Source organism: Podarcis pityusensis (assembly GCF_964106645.2).
Source record: "Podarcis pityusensis genome assembly, chromosome: 16".
Taxonomy (NCBI): domain Eukaryota; kingdom Metazoa; phylum Chordata; class Lepidosauria; order Squamata; family Lacertidae; genus Podarcis; species Podarcis pityusensis.
The window spans coordinates 13,726,860-13,748,879 of NC_138041.1; the positions used below are offsets into that span (position 1 = coordinate 13,726,860).

The following is a 22,020-nucleotide window of genomic DNA, read 5'->3' on the forward strand; positions in this document are numbered from 1 at the left end:
GTTCAGGCAGGGGAAAGCCAGGATTTATAAGGCAAAAATCCTGGCAATGTTCCCCAGTGGGGTCTGGGGAGTTCAATGCATTCTGCTGTTCTGCTCAAGCCCATGCCTGCCAACTTGAAAGGCAGAATGGGTGCGACCTGGGAGTGTGTCCCTGCCATGGACGAGCCTCCATCTCTTGCATGATTTGTGGTCAGTTCCTTCTTAATCTGGAATATTGGCACTAATCAAGAGACGCTACTGGATCGACATCCCAATGGGCTGCGATCAATCAGCTGCCAAAAGTACTGAGCTTGGTTCTTTGAAGGTATCTGAATGGTGTTTTTTCGTGTGTTTTTTTAAGCTGGAGAATCCTTACAACAGCCAGGAAAGGAAGGGGAGGACAAGGTGCTTTGTGCTTTCATATGGTTTTCAAATGGCCTTATTTTGTCCTCCCCTGCAAAATGAAAGAGACGTGTGTAGCCACTGTTGTGTTATTTTGTTTGTTACCGCAGAAAAGAGGGGGGAGGCTTTTGATTTATGCCCAACAAGGAATTCAACATGGTTTTATTATGCCCTCCCCCACTTGATTGAGGTTGAATGGATTTTATTTATAATTATTTTTGGATCGGACCAGGAGTCTGATGGAGCAACGCAGAGCAAGAAGAATGAGCAAGAGTCATAATTTGGAAAATTTGTTAAGTTGTGGGTGAACATATCAGACGACACAGCGATTCTTCAAACAGCTCTTGTTTATTCACAGGCCAGAACAGAACTGAACTGAAGGGTTCAGCCAGCCTGCTAATATACAGCTCCACTACAATGCAACTGTAACAACTTTCTGTAACTATCCAATCACTGAACGTCACTTTCAATACCTTATTTGCATATGTGGACCTGAGTGAAAACTATCTACAGTATCCCCCTGCTGGCCCAGGGTGAGAACTTCAGTACATAATAAAATTAATAAAGAATAATTGGGAAAAAGGAGTTTTAAATGTGGATCTTGAAGCCTTCTCTGCAACCATCCAGCTTTTTCAGATCTTTTTCCATCGCTGGACTGATATCACTTAAGTTTAACCTAGAAAAAACACAACAAATGTAGCTATGACTGTTATCACTCAGGTAGATTGCCAATAATTGCGGTTTTCAGGAAAGGAAAAAAGTAAGTAGAACATGGCAAAGGGGAACGTTAGGTTTGCACATTTAAAGCAGATTGAAGAACTCCGTTGCTCTAGAAAAACATACATGCTCTTTTTAATGACTGCAGGTTGGAAAGTGATGGGGAAATGCAATCAAAGTGTCACATGAATGAATAAAGGGAAGACATGTAAATGTATGATGAAACCTCATAGTCATATAAAAAAGGTAAAGGGACCCCTGACCATTAGGTCCAGTTGTGACCGACTCTGGGGTTGCGGCCCTCATCTTGCTTTACTGGCCGAGGGAGCTGGTGTACAGCTTCCGGGTCATGTGGCCAGCATGACTAAGCCGCTTCTGGCGAACCAGAGCAGCACACGGAAACGCCGTTTACCTTCCCACCGGAGCGGTACCTATTTATCTACTTGCACTTTGACGTGCTTTTGAATTGCTAGGTTGGCAGGAGCAGGGACCAAGCAACGGGAGCTCACCCCGTCGCGGGGATTCAAACCACTGACCTTCTGATCGGCAGGCCCTAGGCTCTGTGGTTTAACCCACAGCGCGACCCACGTCATAGTCATATAACCACCCCCAAACAAATCAGTACATATGCTCAATAAAGGCAGGAGAAAGGGCGCTTTCCTGACAACCTGCTTTTTGAGGATTCATCACAATTCATTTTGCAGGGAGGTTGCATGATGTTGCCTCGAATCACACATCACAGTGATTTTTCCTATCATTTTCCCTATTGCAAAATGCCCAATCTTTTTGGGAAGGCAGGCGGTCGTTTTTAATCTTATCACCATCATTATTTGACTGTTTGTTACCCTCCCTTCAGCCTAAGGTCCCAGGGCAGGTCACAACAATTTAAAACAAATTACAGCCACAAGAATATGGCGGGTTATCAAAATATGTATCTCAAGCATTGGAGGTCAGGTTATACAGCTGCATCTTCAGAAAACAACAAACAATGCACAAATGAAAGGGGCCACCACAGAAAGGCCCTCCCTCAGGCTGGCCACCCCTCCAAACTTCCAAGGTGTAGAAGTTTAAATTCCCTTAGGAGTGAATGCACTTAGGAAGAGTGAGGCCTGATGGTACCTGATTTCTGTAAGAGCAGGACAGGTCAAAATGAGAGTGTGCACATCTTCAGCACACATATCCGTGAAAGGGTTGCCACTCACGTCCAGATACCTGAGGCTAGTGTTGTCGGCTAGAGCAGAGCAAAGTGCCTCAAAGGACACATCCGACAAGGCGTTTTCCTGGATTCTGCAGCAGAGGAAGCAAAGACGTCAAAAGGTGCTCCAACCTCTTCAGAGCCTCGTACTCATGTATAACACGACCCCTATTTTGGGGGACTCAAAATAAAGAAAATGGGGGGAGATTACCCAGAGTTGTTGAGCTTTTTTTTGGGGGGGGGGTTGCCACGAGTAGCTGAGCTTTCTGTTTGGGGGTTGCCAAAAATCGCTCACCTGCCTGACCAACGCTGAAAATCTCGCACGGCGCTGAAGCCACCAATTGTATGCAGGCTTGCCACCAGCAACCACCAATCACCACCCAATTGCTGCAGCAGCTGCCAATCAGCCGCAGCCACCAATCCCCCGCCCAATCGCCGCTGACAACTCTTGCTTGCAAAAGCAACCAATTGCCAGTCCCCCTGTGTATAAGATGACCCCCAATTTAAAAACTTGAAAAAATGGGGGGGAGGGATACATGGTCTGATCTATGCTGACTCTTACACACTCATCAACATATTATCAACTTGGATTTGTATTTTGTTTTGTATTTTCCAGTTGCTAGCTACTCTGATTGACTGTTTTTTTTTAATCCTGTACAGTATTCTCTATTTTAAAATGTATTTTCATTTTAAAAATCAACTTGAGACTCAGCTATACAGCTGCAAATAAAACGTTTTAAATGTGTAGTAAAGTGCAATGTACAATTGTGACACTAGATGGCGAAAGTGAGCTGTGCAAAATTCAATGTATTTTTTTTATTTTTAATTTAAAACATTTCCACAATGTTTTTTTTATATGTGTGCAGATTCCACCTTGGTAATTCAGTGGGGCTTTTTACTGTTTGGCTTAGGGGTTAGGAACATCACCTTCAGTACCTGACAGAAAGGCTGCTCATATATTTTCTTAATAAACATCTTAGAAAGGTTGAACCAAAGCCTCTGGAAATGTACACGTGACCTGCAAATCTTTTAAAATACTCTGCATACCTTGAGGTGGTTGCTTTGACACTTACAATAGTTTCTGTATCCTGCTCTGCGGACTTCTGAACACCTTCAGTAAGTCAGAGAGGCCCTGATCCTGCAGCTTGTTCTTGGACAGGTCAAGATTTAAAAGGGTCCGATTCTCCAAAAGGGCAAAACTCAGGTCTTTACAGCACTGTCCAGTAAGCGCATTCTTTGCCAAGCTGGGAAGAGCAAAGGGAGGAAATGAAGAAGAGAAGATGGAAAATATGTACACACATGGAGTTTGTGTCTCTAAACTGCTCAATTCTTCTTCTGTTTTAAAGGCTGGACTCCTAAACTCATTTACTAGGGACCAAATACCTCTAGATTCTGCAAGGCTGGATCCTGAACTCCCCCACCCCACCCCACCCTGGTGGGCAGTTCTGACAGGTAGGTAGAAGTGACCTATTTTCCCCCCCCCCCATACAGCTGTATCTATACCTGCCCCTTATGTTATCAGGTATGGGACAGGAGGTTGTGGCTTGTGGAAAACAGTTCAGTGCCTGCCCAACGTTGCTGTTGCTTCTTTCTCTCTTTCATGCCTCCAGAAGTACCTGATCGCCTATACTTTTCTGTTTCATGAAAATGTATTATTAAATAAGTAGTGGCAAGTGGCAAGTCTTGATAACAAATAAATAAATGTGGAATACTGCTGGGCTTTGACAAAGATCGTTGTAATGACGACTGCCAATCTGAACTTTTTCTATGGTTTATTCTTGTAGATCGTGACATCGATCCAGTTGGCATAACTTGCTATAAAGAACTTTCTATAAAATCAAGTCTTACTGACTAGTGATTTAAATCGTGATTTAAATCAATTTGATTTAAATAAAATCCACCCTGTGAGAAACTAAGAGAAACCGAAGCTTACACATTCACCCACCTCTGTTATCTAACAAAACCGCCCACAACTCACAACAGAACAGATTGTGAAAGGAATCAGAATTCAAAGGGCACGAGAGCAAAATGTTTCCAATTTAGTTTTGAGTCAGGAACATTTGCTAAAGGATAAAGGTAAAGGGACCCCTGACCATTAGGTCCAGTCGTGGCGGACTCTGGGGTTGCGGCACTCATTTCGCTTTATTGGCCGAGGGAGCCGGCGTACAGCTTCCGGGTCATGTGGCCAGCAGGACTAAGCCGCTTCTGGCGAACCAGAGCAGCGCACGGAAACGCCGTTTACCTTCCCGCTGGAGGGGTACCTATTTATCTACTTGCACTTTGACGTGCTTTTGAACTGCTAGGTTGGCAGGAGCAGGGACCGAGCAACGGGAGCTCACCCCGTCATGGGGATTCGAACCTCCAACCTTCTGATCGGCAAGTCCTAGGCTCTGTGGTTTAACCCACAGCGCCACCCGCGTTGCTAAAGGATGCCTTTCCCCAAATACCTTCTGGCTCTTCCAGTGCAGACCCAGTGAGGATTTGGTAAGGAATAGCCCATTAGCTGCAACAAACATACCTCAGGATTTCCAGTTGACACTCTTTATGTTTCAAGATAGAAACAAGCTCCTTTGTGGATGGATTGCTCAGATCGTTACTGCAAAGCCTGTGAAAGGAGAAAGAATTTATAGGAATGCAAAAAGCATTTAGTAGTCACTCTAGACCTTGCCCCCCTCCTTGTGTCACATCCTTTATATTGTGGGACTGAAGGAAGGGACTGTCCTCTCACTGATAATTTGGAAGCTGCTTTGGGAGGCTTTTTCATCAAAATTGGGACCTGCTGTAGTTGGATGGTTTCCGCCCCCCTCCTTCCCCTGCCCCCAAGCTAACAGACATCATCTGCCTCGATGGGGAAAGGACAGAGAGGGAGGGAGGCAAGGGCCACATCCACACAATACATTGACATAACTATTAGTCCACTTTAAGAGTCATAGCTTCCCCTAACCACATTCACAACTAGCAGACTGTATGAAGTTTCTGAACTGGCAAGGTCTAATATGAACACTTGGAGCCTGCCTGTCTCTGCATCTGCTGCCTCGTCGAAAAGGCAAAAACCTTTGCTGATTTTGATCCCGATACTGGCTTCAGTCTCCCTGTGCCAGCCCTTGGCTCTAGTCACTGACCGCAGGGACCTTTGGATAGGAAGACTCTTTGTCAGGTCTCAAGTACATTCAGATTCCCAAGGCCTAGCCTGGCTCTGTGGCAGATGCCTGAATACTAAATAACACTTGTCGTGAAGTCTGCAACATACCCATTTAAAGTAGTTGGAACCATGGGCCCCAATCCTTCTGCAGGTGCTGTTTCAGTTCGTGGGGGCGGGGGGAGTGTTGGGCTGGGCAGATTTAGAAAGGTCCAAAGAATAAATTCAATGTGAACGCTGCTCCATCAATAGTTTGGAATGTTTTATTAAACCTTGAAGGTACAGTCATACCTTGGAATTCGAACAGAATCCGTTCCGGAAGTCCGTTTGACTTCCGAAATGTTCGACTTCCAAAATGCAGCTTCTGATTGGTTGCAGGAAGCTCCTGCAGCCAATCGGAAGCTGCAGAAGCCCCGCCAGACATTCGGATTCCAAAAGAACGTTTGAAAACTGCAACACTCACTTCCGCTTTTTGATTGTTTGGGAGCTGAAACGTTCGACTCCCAAGGTGTTAGGGATCCGAGGCATGACTGTACTTAGAAATTTGACATCAGCCATGAATTGCATTTCAGCTGCTTACCTCAGTTCTCTGATCCTGTGCAGCTCAAGGCTGAGCCTCTGCAGTCCCTCGTTCTGAATGAAGCACGTATCAAGATTCAGGAGGTCAATCTTCCCGCAGCAACTCAGCACATAAGCAAGGATGACACAGTCCACAGGCATCAGATACAGTTCCGAAAAGTCCATGGAGGCATCACCATCACCCCCCAATGCCTGAGACACAAGGAGCTTGTTGTGTGCCTCGAAAAGCAAATTGAAGAAATTCAAGGTCCTCTTTTTCCCATCAAGATGCCTTTCCATTTGGAGGAAATCACTGCAGTCCGTCTTCAGGATCCAGTCAATGACTTGCCTAGCGGTCACTGGTGAGAACTTCCCCAGAAGAGACTCCAACGGTGCCCTGGTTTCAAACTGAGACAAGCCAGAGAGGAAGCGAATAAAAATTTTGTACTCCCCACCTTGGGCTTCTTGGACTGCTGCCATTATGTATCTAAAATTGTCCTCCTTGAAGTCTAAATAATGGACGAGGGCAGCAAAAAACTCTTGGACAGTGAGGTGGACAAAAGAATAGGTGACGACAGGAGGTGAAGTGGCACTTTGTATGTTTTCCACCAGGAAAGTTTTGACGAGGGGAGATGAATCCACATTAAACGCTTCCAGTTGCGCCTGATCAAACAGAAGAGTGCGATGCTGGAGGCCATACTCAGCCAGCCAGCCAAGTTGTATCATCATCTTCCGTGCCCTTTCACGCTCAGGGAGCTCCTTTGTGTGATTGACCATCACATGCCTGATGTAGCTCACGAAGAGCTGAGTTACCGTTTTGGGAAGGGGATGTGTCTGTCCGGCCTCAGAGGTGAAGCAAGGCTGCAAGGCTGTGCAAGTAATCCAGCAGTAAGAAGGATTGTAACAGAGGGTGTACAGAACCTGGCTCTCCCTGACATGGGCCAAAGCCTCCTTGGCCACCGCAGCTTCTCCAAAGAAGTTGTGGAAGTACTTTTCTCTTTCCTGGGAGAGGAAGCCCACAATACTGGCCACTCTGTGGAGGACCCCTCTCTCCAAACGGGCAAGATTGCTTGGGCGGCTGGTCAGGAGGACGGAACAGCCCTTCAGAATCTTCTCTTTCAGCAGGCTGGCCACAATCACCCCCACCGGTTTCACATCTCCTGGTTGGGCACAAAATTCTGCGTTCCTGCCCAAGTCAAGGTTACTGTTGCTCTCGTCCAAACCGTCAAATATGAACAGCAATTTTGGGGGTTCTTGTAGAATTGTGTCAAGCTTAGAGTGTAAATTGGGGTACTCCCGTTGGATCAGGCTTTCTAGGCTGGTCTTTTCCCCCACCGCGTTGAGGTCTCGGAATTTGAAGAAGAAAACAAAAGTGAATTTCTGGTAGTGTTTTCCAGTGGCCCAGTCAAAGACAAACTTCTGCGCTAGGGTACTCTTGCCAACGCCAGCTACACCGCTCACCATCACAAAGTGGGGCGTGCGGCCTGATCGATAGCACCAACGGAAAAGCCGGCCTGGGGTGATTCGCTCCAGCTCCCCCTGCATCTTGTGGCGGAGGCGATATTCGTTCAGCTCTCCAGCAGCAGCCAGTGCCTCATGTTCTTGAAACGTTTGTCTCCTGAAGTAGACATCCGCGACTATTTTTATATCCACATAGCGGTTGAGGATGGGGAAACTTTGCCCCTCGGACCGTGTTCTTTGGCCGGTTTCTTTCAGCAACTTGGTCTGTTCCAACAGAATACGTCTGTGTTCATCCTGACAAGCTGGACAGAAGAAAAAGATTGCAGGGTTCACTGAATTAGGCCCAGCCTAGCAGAACAGGAGATCAAATAGGCAAAGACTTCCTGGATTGTAGCATCTCCGGCTATTGGTAGATGATCCTTACAAGAAACACTGAGAGCCAGTGAGCTGGTTTGAAAATCGCCATAAACCTTTGTTCTGCTCCCTCAGCTTGCTCTTTCACCACATCCAAGAAACTGTGGTTAATCTTAACTATGGTTTGAAACAGGGCAACTTGAAAAGCATGGGTTGTTATGGAACTGGGCTATTTGCCACAAACACTAGTAACGATTAAACACAGCTCAGGGTACAGACAAAATGTTAATCAAAAACATAAGCAAAACTGAGATCCTTGGAAAGAGGGGAAGGGGGAAAGAGGCATGTAAGCGCATGGCTTTCGGTATGTCACTCCTGTCACAATAAGCCATTGTTCATCATTATGTCCAAATTGGCCCAGTAAAGCAGAACCAACAGAACCTTGCATTTAGACCAGGGAGAGCCAGGTTCAAATCCCTACTTATCCATGTAGCTTCCTTCCATATGAATACAGATCAATTAAATGACTATTAAGAGGTAAATAACCTCCCCTTCTATGTGTGGACAGGTTTAACTGCCAGTTACCATCTCACACAGAGAAAGAAAAAAGCCAAGAGTTGCACATCCCATTACAATGTTCCCTTATACAGTCGTACCTTAGTTTTTGAACAGCTTACTTCACGAACAACTCGGAACTTGAACGTCGCAGACCCGGAAGTAGGTGTTCCGGTTTGCAAACTTTGCCTCGGAAGCTGAATGTCTGGCATGGATTCCGATTGGCTGCAGGACACTCCTGCAGCCAATCGGAAGCCGCGCCTTGGCTTCCAAACATTTCGGAAGTCGAACGGACTTCCGGAACGCATTCTGTCTGAAAACCTGTCTGTATAAAGTAGGACCACAATGCAGAAAGGAATAATTGCTCCACCCTCAGATCTCCATGGTGCTTTGCGGTGCTGGCTCCAAGGTAAGCAAGGCCCACCGCTCTGCCCAGAACATCCAAGATCAGATGCAGCTTAAGAAAACACTGAGTTGGCATGTCCTACTTCTTTCAGGTTGCAGGGGGAGCTGCTCACTGAGTGCCCCATGCCTGACCAAAATCTGATTCCCTTGCATTGGTTCAATGGAAAACAGTAAGTGTTGGTGAACTATTTTTATTTGCTATCAGGTACCTTTCATTTCCGGGGCAAGGTTGTGTCCGGTTTCATTTAGGAGAATCTCCTTGAGTAGTGCTTGATCTTCAAAAAAAGAGAAAAAGCAAAACAGTTGGAAATGGAATTTGGCATCATCTAAGCCACCTGGCATATACAACGCTGACTGGACTGACAGCTGAATAATAACTGACACTGGTGATGGGACAGCAAGCTGACTTTGGGGGCACTGGTCAGGCCTCAGGGCGCAAGCACAGCTCTGTCCTCCAGAACCTCACTAGTAAGCATTTGTTTAGCCCCATTAAAGTGCATTCAAAAACTCTGGCACAACAAATCCACTTTTATATTGATAATAGTAATAAACTGTTTGCAATTACTTATTTTTATATTTAATAAAATTTAGACGCTGCTTGATTGTAAAAAACAACAACATCTCAAAGTTGTTTACAAAAAACAACAGTGAAATGCAAGGGGGTGGGAAAGACAACGCTACTTTAAAAATGCCAAAGTTAAAATACTAAAACAGATTAAAATTACCTCAACTTTCTAAGCAACTAGGTAGGCTTGTCTCGACATTCATGTTTTCAGCAGATGCTGAAAAGAATACGGTGAAGGATCTCCTTGATCTCAATAGGCAGGGAGTTCCCAAGTGCAGGCGCTGCCACACCTTTACAAATGCAGAACAGACATTACAGTGGAACCTCTACAGTGACCATATTCCGTTCCGGAGGTCCGTCCGTAGGTCGAAATGGGTCACTGGGAGAGGTGCCGTTGTGTGCAGGCAGCAATTGCCTACTCCTGCGCAAACGGCGGCAAACCCGTCATTTACTTCTCGGTTTGCTGTGGACGTTGGGCAAAACGGACACAAGTGGAGGCGGATGTGAGAAGAGGTTTGACTGTAAACAGCAGCTGTTAACACTGCCAATTCCACTGACTGAAGCAGTTGAGTGAGCGTACGTGGGGAAAGGCGAGCTCAGGCAAACTGGCCCCGAGTTGTTAAACACTTTATATATCAATAGTAAAGGTAAAGGGACCCCTGACCATTAGGTCCAGTCGTGGCCGACTCTGGGGTTGCGGCGCTCATCTCGCTTTATTGGCCAAGGGAGCTGGCGTACAGCTTCCAAGTCATGTGACCAGCATGACTAAGCTGCTTCTGGCAAACCAGAGCAGCGCATGGAAACGCCCTTTACCTTCCTGCCGGAGCGGAACCTATTTATCTACTTGCACTTTGACGTGCTTTCAAACTGCTAGGTTGGCAGGAGCAGGGACCGAGCAACGGGAATTCACCCCATCGCGGGGATTCGAACCGCCGACCTTCTGATCAGCAAGTCCTAGGCTCTGTGGTTTAACCCACAGCGCCACCCGTGTCCCATTACAGTAACACCTTAATAACACCTTAAAAACAAAACAAAAAGAAAATTCTCACTACTCAGGGAGCAGGGGACAATATATTACCTTTGCGAGTGATTTCCCCCACCATCACCTCAAGGTTGGGATGAGACCAGTGGCGCCTCAGAGCGCAGAGACTCTTCCAAAGCCCTATTGCCAAAGCCTTGTTACTGGCAAGGTCAGCAACTAGCTTCTCTGCTGCTGCGGTTGAATCCTGGTGCTTCTCTATTTTTTCATAGATCTAAACAAAACACAGAAGACAGAGTTTAGCTAGCTAGCCAGCAGGGGGAAAAATACAGCAATCTTCTCACTCAGATCAAGGGCCCAGCTACACCGGCATCTTGTTCACCGTAGGGCCAAGCCAAATGCTTCAGGGAAGCTTGCAGGCAGTGTATGAAGCTGGCAGCCCTCCTCCTCTGCTGTTTGTTCCTATCAACCGATATTCAGGTATACTGTCATTGAAATGGAAGTTCTATTAAGCTTCCATGTTCAATGGCTGCCGACAGTTCTCCATCTCCATGAATTTGTCTGAACTTTAAAAGAAAAAAACAGAATGCAACACTAACCCCAGACTCCAGCCTTCCTAGCTGTTTGCAGAATGTGTCTTTCTCAATACGACGATCTTCTATGGCCGACTGCCATTTAGAGGCTTCCGGGTAAGTGTGGTTATTTTGCCCCACAGTTCCCTCCTTAGGCCAGAACAGGATGGGGGTTGCATTGGCCAAAATCACCCCCCCAAACACTCCTTGCATTTGGGATTGTGTTCTTGAGGGTCCACCGTTCCCTTAGAACTGCAGCCCCCGCCATACCATACATTTTTTTAAGGACCTGCAAAGCATTGTTACCTGGGCTTGCTCAGGTGTAATGACCTTGCTGCTCCTCAGTTCCTGAACCACCAGGGCGATGTCATTTTCGATGACGTAGATCAAGTCCGGGTGGAAATACTCTGTGACTCTCCTTAGCTGGCCTTCTGCGAAAGCCTCTAAGTGTTTGACGAAGCGTTGCGGGTCCCCTGAAAAGAGACAACACAGCAGCCATGAACGCAGCCAGGACTCAGAAGTTGCTTTCGTGGGGTTGGAATCCGCAGAGAAGCACTCCTGGAAGCCTAGAAATGCGGTGGTTTAGCCACATAGACACCAGTACATTTTATATACAGTGGTACCTTGGTTCTCGAACATAATCTGTTCCAGAAGACCGTTCGACTTCCGAAACGTTTGAAAACCGAGGCGCAAAGGGCAGGCCTGCAGGTTCAACTGGAAAAACTGAAAAACACACAGTAGAAGCCGTTTGACTTCTGAGGAGCGTTCAAAAACAGAAGCAATTACTTCTAGGTTTTTGGCGTTCGAAAACCAAAACGTTCCGAGATGCTCAAAAAAGGAGGTACCACTGTGTACATACACACACACACACAAACGCACACACACGGTTTTTCCTCCACCATATCCTAAAATATCAGGGCAGTGAACAACAAGCAAACTTTTCTGCAACTTTTCAAGGGCTTTTTCCCTCAAGTGCCCTTTCTTGAACAGATTAATCAGAACTATCTAGTCTCAAATAGTGGAACTGGTACTAGATTTCTACATAATTAAAATAATGCCTTTTGCAACTCATACGTTAGGTTGCTGAACCATGTATATAATATCGGGGGGAAAGCCACAGCTCAACGGTACAGCATCTGCTTTGCATGCAAAAGGTCTCAGGTCTCTCTGGCAATCTCCAGGTTAGGGCTAGGACTGTCCCCTATCTGCCAGCCAGTGTACTGAGCTACATGGACCGGCTGTGGGCAGGATCACTGCGTTGCAGGGGGCTGAGCTAGATGACCCTCGTGGTCCCTTCCAGCTCTACAGTGCTACGGTCTGACTCGGTGTGATTCCTTAATCCCAATTGCCAGTCTGCTGCTGATGACAGCAGTCCACCTGTCACTCACTCACAGACACAAGCTTACCTTCGGTTATTACAACACCTCTGCAGTTTGCAGCCATTTTGGATTCCACCTGCTATGATGCCACTTGCTGAAAGGGAGACAATGAAAAAGGGGGGGAAATCAATGCTGGAATAGCACTAATGGGGCTCCTTCTTCCTTTTCACGTTGCAAGCACATGGCGCTCAACTTTTCACAGGTGAAAATGGGGGTCTTGTTTGTTAACACTCCCGGTTTTTAAAACCAAGAATGACTGGCCAAGCATCTCACTGCATAACATAGGAGCCAATTCCCAGGTCCCTTTGCCTCCACCACCCCCATAAAATATTTGAGGGGTCTGGGCTGTCCAAAGTGAATGGGCATTGCCATTCAAATGGTGGGACTGTGCACTGGCCTTATCTGCCCCCCCCCCATATTTTATTCACGTTGGCATGACTGCTGCCAAGGCGCTGTACTAGTGATTCTCACAGGGTGTGGAACGGCGCACTGGTGTGGCAAGAGAGAACGGCAAGTGCAGAGGGAATTGACATTTCATTCTTTCCCACATCACCTTCTTTGCAGCAAGGAGTTTAACAACTCAGCTTTCCTTCAGCTAATTACATACATTTACTGTGGGAAATATAACTTCCTCAAGTCGCTGATCTTAGAGGCTCTAAATGCGTGCATTATTTCTTTTATATTTTCCACTCCCCCCCCCATGTGCCTCTCAAAGTATTTATACTCGTCCCCAGTGTTGTTGTTTTTTCTTCAGGGGGTACTCAAGGGCACATAGTACCAGCGCCTCTTTTTGTTGTTAAAAAGTGTGGCACTTGCTGTAGCAACTACATGGTGAGTAATTATTATAGCAATAAATATTAATCTTTTACCTCACAGTTTCCTTAATACCTCCCCAGGCCCTTCCCCCTCAAAGGAGGGACACCTTCCTCCCCCGAAATCTTTCTGTGTCCCTGCCACTGTGGGGAGGATGTGAGGAGCTTCTGGAGCCATGGGGCAGCTGCCCCCCACATCAAGGAAATGAATAAAAATACTTAACTAACTGACCAATCACAGATAGCTCAGTTCTGCCCCACCCCAAAATAAATCCTAGCTACACCCGTGTCTGGAACTGTACTGGACCAACCAAAAGGCTATGGCACAGCAAGGGGGCAAGGCAGGCATGCAAGAAAGACCGGGGCGCAGCCTGTGGCACTCAGACTCACCTGGAAGTGAGTAGCACCCCACTGTTTGAAATGCTGAAATGGCGAGAATGACCGGGAAGATAGAGATCAAGAACTTAATAAATTTAATAAAGAATGGGGAAAATCTGTAAGTAACTTAAAAGAACACTGTAAACAATTAAAAACTTTGGCAGGATTCTAAGAAACACTTGCAATGTAGCGAGAACTATGGTGAGAACCAAGTATTAAGAAAATATGGAGAACATTACAAGATGCAGTTGGAAAAGAATAACAATGGAAACCATGGAGGGGTGGAGGGAAGCCTGGGGATTCAGAGAATATGATTATGATTTATTTGTGATGATAATTGTTAAAGATAAAAATGAATAAAAATATTTAAAAAGAAAAAAAACACTGCTCTAAAGCAGTAATGAAAGCAAGAAAACAGTGTCATGATAACAGTAAAAAACGCTTTATAAAAAGAGAGAAAAACAGAGAAATGGGGTCTGATCTGATGGGTCAGGTGGGCAAGCCGGTTCAAAAACATGACTTCTGAAGCAACAGGTGGAGGTTGCGTTTTTTACATGTGGCACGTTCCACAGAGCAGGGACAACAGCAGAAAAGGCCTGTTTTCAGGACCCAGCGCTGTGATATTCTGTAGGGTCCAGTGCCATGAGCAAAATATACCCCCAGGTGATCTAAGTCAGGTATGGGTCACCTTTGGCCTGACAGGTACTGCGGAACTACAACTCCCATCAGCCCCAGCAAGCACAGCCGGCAGTCAGAATTGCTGTAAATTGCAGTTCAGTAACACTATGCGGGAACAGGCAAGGGCGTAGCGGGGGGGGGCAGTCCCCCCCCCCAAAAAAATCAAGCAAAACAATAGAAATACTTAACTAATGGACCAATCACGTGGGTTCTGCCCCCTCTAACAAAAGTCCTGCCCCCCCCCAAACCAAGTCCTCCCACCCCCCACAATCAAAATCCTGGCTACGCCCTTGCGGACAGGCTGTCTCTCAAAGCATCTGGTCCCAGGCTGCTGATACTGTACATTTTTGTGGGACGGGAGAGAAGATTGAAGGAGGGACTAAGGACGACGACGACAACCCTGGACAATGAACGCTCTGTGTTGGAGGGAGAATGCACTCTGTGTATGCTCGGTGAGCCTCATCTTTTACTTGCTGGCCAGATTCCAAATGTCAGGAAGTCCCCCAGAGTCCTCAGCTGGGACCATGAACTTCAGCTCACCGGGCGGAAAGCACTCACCTGCCCGATTACCTGCCCGATCAGCCCTGCTGGTCTTCTGGAAGCTGACTTTGATGGAGGGCCAGAGAGAGCCGAGGCAAGAGGGGATCTGTGCATGCTCAGATCACCGCGGCCTGGGTCGCTGCTGCTGCTCCGTCTTCATTGCTGGCAGGAAAAAACAGGCGCCATTTCACGCGAGAAACTTCTCGTTCTGCTTTCACTTTCAGTAGATCGCTGAGAGGTGTCTTTCAGACAGCTGTCGAGTAGTTCCTGGCTTCACGTTTCCTCTTATTTCAGGCTGCAAATAGCAGTCATAGATTGCAGGGGGGGGGATTTAACCTGTGCAAACCTGTGCAAAAGTGAATAATTGCTTCCAAGTAATCGTCATGCGGTAAGTCAGTGGGGAGGATTCCTCAGGCCCTGGGGGCATGAGACCCGCCCCCCCTCCAAAGCCTCTTTATCTTGCCCTTGCAAAGTTCCCCAGGGCGCACCCTCTCACTGAACCCACTGCAATATGCACTTCATCATCATCATAAACTTTATTGCACTAGCCAAAGGCCATGGCATCATTCACAAAGGGAACAAAATGAGCAGCAGCAATAACCATAAAAACATCAGGCACTGCAAATACAATAAACTACGGTCATGTCTCCTAAAAGTTATTTGTTGCATATGATAGAATAGCAGGGGGTTCTCAGGTAGGGTGGGAGAGCCTTTAGAAGCAAGCTTCCTGTACAAGAATAAACAAATCTACTTTTGGCCCACCCATGATATGTGGCCCTTGGGTGTTTGCCCAAATGGGAATGTGGCCCTCAGACTTAAAATCATGGTTCAGCACCCACAGGTGTTTTGGGCAACTGCCCATTTAAATAACTGACTGAAGTAGAAGTAACATAAAAAATAATCATGGTTTGTTTTTTAAAAATGCTGCCAGAGGTGCTTTGATTGCAACTTCTTATGAGGTTGTTGTTTTGTTGTTTTAACTATTTGTGCTTTTTATTTTGTATTTTTTATCTTGTGAACCGCCCCAAGATCTTTTGATGAAGGGCGGTGTAGAAATCAAATAAATAAATAAATAAAAATAAACCACCTGGATCAGGCAAAAGCCCTGTGGAATCCAACAACTTGCAGTTGGTTCTCACCGTCAGACTGCAGGGAGGTCTCCTCCTACCTGGGCAGTTATTTTTCCACAAGGGCCGACATTGATGCCGAAATCCAGCATCGCCTAAGCTCTGCAAGTGCAGCTTTCTCCCAATTGAAGTGCAGTGTGTTTGACATTCGCAGGAAAATCAAAATACTTGCTTACAAAGCTATTGTACTACCAACCTTACTGTATGCTTGTTAAACGTTGACCACTTATAAACGCCATCTCCAACACCTCAAAAGATTCCATCAACGGCATCTCCGAAAAAATTTACACATCCCTTGGGAAGACAGGTGAACTAATGCCAGTGTACTGGAAGAAAGATCACCAGTTTTGAAGAAATGATTCTTCAACATCAACTTTGTTGGACTGGTGATGTGTGGATGGCTGATTGTCTTCCAAAGCAACTACTCTATTCCAAACTTAAAAATGGAAAGTGTAATGCTGGTGGGTCAACAAGAGAGGTTCAAAGACTCTCTCAAGGCAAATCTTAAAAAATGCAGTATAAACACCGATAATTGGTAAATACTGGCCTGCGAGTGCTCCAATTGGAGAACAGCCTTTACCAAAGGTGTCATGGGCTTTCAAGACGCTGGAACTCAGGACGAAAGGGAGAAAGGTGCTAAGAGGAAGACACGCTTGGCAAAGCCTCACCATGATCAACTCACGTCCAGAAACCTCTGTCCCCACTGTGGAAGGACGTGTGGATTCAGAATTAGCTTCCAGTCACAGGCTCACTGTTAAAACCGTGTTCATGGAAGACAATCTTACTCAGCTACGAGTGATCACCAAGGAAAAAGAAGCCTGTCCATGGAGGTAGAACACAGCCATTTTGGCTAGCAGCCACAGGGAACCTTATCCTTCATGAATTTGCCTAATGCTGTTTCAGAACCATACAAGCCATGGGTTGACATCCTTTTGTCTATCCCAAGTCTTCCAACCTTCAGCTCTTGGTATCGGGAGGTAGAGGAAAACCCTTTCTCAGCTACGTTCTCTGCACAACAGAATTACAGATAGCACACCATTTTTAATGCAAGTTTTTATTTGACGTATATACACGGTTCAAGCTATTAAAAATTATACAATATTTACAAAAAAATTAAATAATTATCCAAACCTCCTTCACCTCCATGTTAACACACAGCGTTCATATCAACTCCTAAAGGAGCCAAGTTTGACAAAAATAGTAATTATTATTTGCGGCATTCAAAAGGACCCTGAGCCAACTGAACACCACTGATGTTAAAAATAAGAAATGAGAACAGAGGTATAGATTCTTCCCAAAGCAATTCCCTTCTCCCAGGTGACACAATTTGAAAACAGATTTTTCTTCTTCTTAAATGACGTATTACAGGTTTAATCCAGGTCATACTCGGGCTGATCCATTCAAAGCCATGATGGGCATTGGATAAAACCCAATGAATTTGACATGTAAACAACAACAAAATGGCAATCGCTTTTACAAAATACCATTTCCCGCTCCCCCTCCCACTATTTATGTAAAGGGGGAATCCAGCAGCTGTAGGATTTCCGCTATCACTTTGACTAGCCACCTCATTTGGTTAAGACCCGGAATGCAGAAGTAAAACCTGGGAGGCTGCTTTGTCAAAATGCTTGTAATTATCTGTTCCAAAACCCATGAAATGTTGCAGGAGAGGCTGTGAGGAAGGTAACACAATCTGGCCACTTTCAAATGTGTTTTTGGAGGTGTGGAAAAAAAGGCCACTCGGCTCTCGAGAGAGAAAGTGTACACAAAATCAAAAGCTCTTTTTTAAAAAGGGAGGGGAGGGAATCATATGGGTAATAATATGCTGAGCAGCTGCAAACAGGCCACAAAAACTCAAAGCCTCCTTGTACGTCAGGGATAGGGGAGCCTGCGGTCCTCTGGGTGTTGCTGGGCTCCACCTCCCATTGATCAGAGAGATGGGGAGTTGGAGTCCAGTGACATCACAGGTTCTGCATGCCTGTTGGTCTTCAGGGGGTCACTTGTGTGGAAACAAATCCTCAATTTCAAATCACAGCCTCCATGACGGGCTGTGTGCAGTGCCAGGAGCAAGGAAAATCCACTGGCAAGACAAAGTAATCGCAAGCACACCTCTCTCCCCTACTTCTACCCTTTCTGCCAACTTTTCTTCTGTTTACAGCAGGTGTTGGAGAATTTTGGCCTTCCAGATGTTGCTGAGTTTCCATCCTCTCTGTCACCACCTGCTTGCAGGGACTGGTGGGACATCAGCAACATCTAGATCAGCATTTTCCAAACTTGGGTTCTCCAGCTGTTTTTGAACTACAGTTCCCATCATCCCCGACCACTGGTCTTTGCTAGCTAGGGATGATGGGCGTTGCAGTCCAAAAACAGCTGGAGACCCAAGTTGGGAAACACTGATCTTGAGAGCGAAAGGTTCCCCATGCCTGAATTACAGGTGCTGTCACTCGTGTGTGTGTTCGTTTTTTGCTCCTCCAAATTTTCCCTTCCCTGCTGCAGAAGGAAACACATCCATTGCACACCTGAGCGATGGCATTCACTCACTGAAAAAGGAGGTGGCCGAGCTTGCTTCAAAGTGCTATACAATGGCATATTTGATCTCAGGTTCATTCCTAGGCCTAGGCAAAACCTGCATAGTAAATGGAAGGGAGAGCCACCAACTGCACCCCCTGGCAGAATCCAAACTGATGGGGTCAGACCATCAATCCTGCCTGCCCCCTTAAGAGAAGAGGCTCTAGTATTTATACCCCAGTGAGGAACCTGCAATCCTCCAAAAGTTGCTGGATAACAACTTACATCATCCTTGACCGCTGACTGTCGCTGATGGGAGTTGGAAGTCCAACGAGACATGGAAAGTTGGCAGGTTCCCCATCTCTGGCTTACATGTAACACACCTCCAAAGCATTGTAATATGGGTTCCTTGAAAAGTAAAAGTATCAGGAAGGGTACTGGCAGAAAGGCCACAGCGCAATGTGGGAAATGGGGGGTGGGGTATGAACAACAGAGCCCTGGGTTAGTGGGACACAGCATAGAAAGGAATTTGAAGGGTGAGATTTCAACCCGGCTGCCTTGTGCTACCCACAGCAAGCTCTCCCACCCAAAAAAACTCTCGCCAGGCATTAAGACAAGGTCACTGGACATTTTCCAAGATGGTGATATGTACTTAATTCAGGATTTCTCAATTTTTTTTGCACATGTAGAGCTTCCCGAAACAGAAAGGCTGTTCGAGGGTCCATGTGCAAAACTGCTCTACTACAAGACAGTCTTTCAATGCTATAATTAGAGCGTGACATTCTACCTCCTGGGGGATGTATGCAACTTTCTTAACATTAGCCACATACTGCCAATGCACATTCCAAAACAAGACGGGAGCCATGTTCTCTTCCTAACGTTACAAAATTGGATTCGCAGGGGAGGTGTGGACAGGAGAAAGTCACTTGTCAGTCATTGCTTCTTGCCTTCCTCAAAGGGGCAGGTGGTTTGCAGAGATGTGCCCACTGTGTCAGATTTAGGACACCTTATTACAAAGCGTGGCACATGCTAACTTTCTCCTATCTGTCAATTCTGTAAATCCACCTTAGTTTTACTGAGCAGAGAGGACAAAGGGAGAACCACCCTCAGAAGGCTTTTCCAAAATCTGGAAAGATGAAGCTAACAGGAGCCGTGATCAAAGTCTTTTATTGAAATCAATACTTTAAGCCACCCTACCCATGTGCCTCTTCCCACAACCACCACCTCAAATCTAAACCGATTGCTTTCTTCCTCTTCTGCCGAGTAAGAAACGTGAATACTGCATGTCACAATGCCCTAACCTGTCTTGAAGTGGGACAACTCAGACCCCCAAACAACTTGGAAGTTACAGGAAGGTGGCCCAGTTTCTCTGAAAAAAAGAAATCTGAGGCAGTCTAGCATCAAATATAGATGGTCCTACAGGTGGTGTCCCAGGAATGAAAACAGAATTAAGCAGGCATCTTGCCAGGGGGTGGGGTGGGACTTCATATTCCATGAGCTGAACAATGCAGCATTTTGCTGGGAGCATGGGATGTTTCAGTGAGAAGGGGCAGAGACCCTTGGCACCATCTCAGGGACAGGACAGTGTTTTCCACCCTGCAGGGGAGCAGGGACCCCAGAGGGAGCCTGACAGCTTCAGATTGTTTACAGCATGGGGGTCCCAAGTGCAGGGGAAAAGCACACACTGCTGGATCCACCGGCTGGGGAATGTGTCCCAATTAGTTTCTGAAAACTGCCTGTTCTTTTAAAGCAAGGGAGAAAGCATCACACTCAAGAGACTTGTCCCCACCAACCCCACTGCAAAGCTGGAGATGAGTGCACTGAGATGCAAAAGCAGGCAAACGCTTCCAGCCCCCTAACCCCCCTCTCAGAATAGCTGCTCAGGTAACATGGGGGCCCTGCCTTTGGGAAGGGAAGCCCCATCACAGGCTCCGCTCCTCTCCCTGCTGCCTTTCAGACAGCTTGATCAGGCATAGCTGGGATCTACAAGCTGATGGACATTATTGTGAAGACGCCAGAAAGGAGGCGTTGTTATTCCCAGAAATGAAGTCAGACAGACACAGGCAGAAGCGTCTCAAAAGGCCTGTTCCCCAATGCTGGCAGCTTCAGGAGCTGAGGAAGAGGAGGGCCTGTTGCCTGTGGCGACTCTCAAATAAGCATTTTCTGGGTCTGAGCATTTGGAAGAGAGGGAGTGAACAGGGGCTGCAAAGAAGAGCAGGCAAACCTGGAATTAATGGAAGCAGAGGAAGAGGATGCCAGAACTGGAAACACAAACCACCACTGGGAGGACTCGGTGGCTGACGTTCTACTTAACCAACGTGCTTTCAGATGCTCAGAAATCCTGTGGCACTTACATTTGTTCTAACTTTCTCAGGATTACACCCACAGCCTGCCACATATTGTGCGTGCTCAGAACTCGGGACTCTGGATTAGGCATTGCAAGGCCCACACAGGCTGCAGCCAAAAGTCATCTAACACCTGGCTCCAGCCCTTGAAGCAGCAGAGGGGCAAGGCAGACAGATGGCCACCTCGGAGGGCACATCTCAACTCCCCCTGTAACCATTTCACAGCAGGACCCCAGGACCTCCTCTCCATCTACTGCTGCTTGGAGGAATCCTTGTTTAAAAATCAGGTAAGGGAGTACAAAATAGTTTTAAATCGCAAGCCCTATGCCCACAGAGAGAGGGGAGAGCAATCGCTACAGACTCACACCCTCTGCTGTCAAGAATATGTCTCCTCTTAACCTGAGCTCAAAGAGAGCCAGCAAAATTAAGCATTGAGGTGACCTGCCGTTTCCCCAGGGTGTTTGTTTGTTTGTTTGGGAGGGTAAAAAAGACCTCGTGGTGGGAAGCTGTGGCCTTAAAACAGCTACTGTGAAAAAGCATCTACAAAAATGTCAAGCCTATGTTCCATTCAGCTGGCCTCCACATCCCCACCCCAAAACTGAAAAGGCTGCTTTGCTCAGAAATATCCAACGAAGAACCCACCTAAAAATCCCGCCGCAGAGTCAGAAATGGAGAACTAAACAAAAACAAACTGCCCGCAGGAGAAGCCATCCTCCAAAACTGTTGATGGGGAAACCCTTTCAGCCAGGTGTGCAAAAGGGAAGGAGGGCCTTCCTCAGGCTGCTCCCGTGGTGTAAGAGTCCGTCTGGCTGAGACGAGACAGACTTGGGAACTAGAGGCATTGCTGTCCTTCTGTGAGGGGGTCAGAATAAGACTATTCTATGTTGCAGGATGGACAGTTGCTTTCTTTTAAGAGTTAGAAATCAAGGCAGAGTCAAGTTTTGGAGGCGCTTTCCCCTCCCACCCTCTCTGGTCCTGCAGAAAAGTGTGGACCCCTCCCCAGAGGCGGCTGTGTATCGCATCAGCACTCAGTAGCGCAAGTAAAAGGCATCCAGGTCTCCTTTCTCTCACCGCATGTTGCTTTTCTTCGTCTTTTTTCTTTTTTTGGAAAAGGGAAAGAAATAGCACAGGCTGGGAGGGGGCAGCAGGGACATCAATGGGAGGAGGAAGAAGGAAATTCCAGTTTTTGAAGTCGGCGCCTGCGCAGCTCTGCAGTGTCTGGTTCCTCTGGGGAAGATTGAGCTCCATCCTGCTCCTGGCCAGATGGCTCTGTGTAGCCCTTGGCACCGGCTGTTGCTGGGGACAGATCTGGGGAGGGAGAAACACCACAATTTTGGGGGTCTGTGCCAAAACTAGCACAAACACACAAGGA

At 46.7% G+C, this 22,020-nt stretch overlaps 2 protein-coding genes across 8 annotated transcripts in view; both read right to left on the reverse strand.

The window, feature by feature from the left end:
• Positions 1-710: 710 nt before the first annotated feature.
• LOC308465643 (NACHT, LRR and PYD domains-containing protein 12-like) lies at positions 711-14,956 on the reverse strand. Its single transcript, XM_080985686.1, has 10 exons — positions 14,687-14,956; positions 12,288-12,354; positions 11,188-11,354; positions 10,409-10,583; positions 8,975-9,040; positions 6,013-7,753; positions 4,812-4,898; positions 3,367-3,537; positions 2,218-2,385; positions 711-1,057 (listed from the first exon to the last, which is right to left on the reverse strand). Exons 2-10 carry the CDS (start codon positions 12,322-12,324, stop codon positions 970-972), a joined length of 2,700 nt encoding a protein of 899 aa, XP_080841812.1. The 5' UTR covers positions 12,325-12,354; positions 14,687-14,956; the 3' UTR covers positions 711-969.
• Positions 14,957-16,833: 1,877 nt separating this feature from the next.
• SYVN1 (synoviolin 1) overlaps positions 16,834-22,020 on the reverse strand; it is a 28,796-nt gene continuing 23,609 nt past the window's right edge. For all 7 annotated transcript variants that reach the window (XM_080985448.1, XM_080985449.1, XM_080985446.1 and 4 more), the window contains one exon: positions 16,834-21,956. In XM_080985448.1, coding sequence (XP_080841574.1) covers positions 21,802-21,956 — 155 coding nt within the window. In that variant the 3' untranslated portion in view covers positions 16,834-21,801. The remainder of the gene's footprint in view (positions 21,957-22,020) is intronic.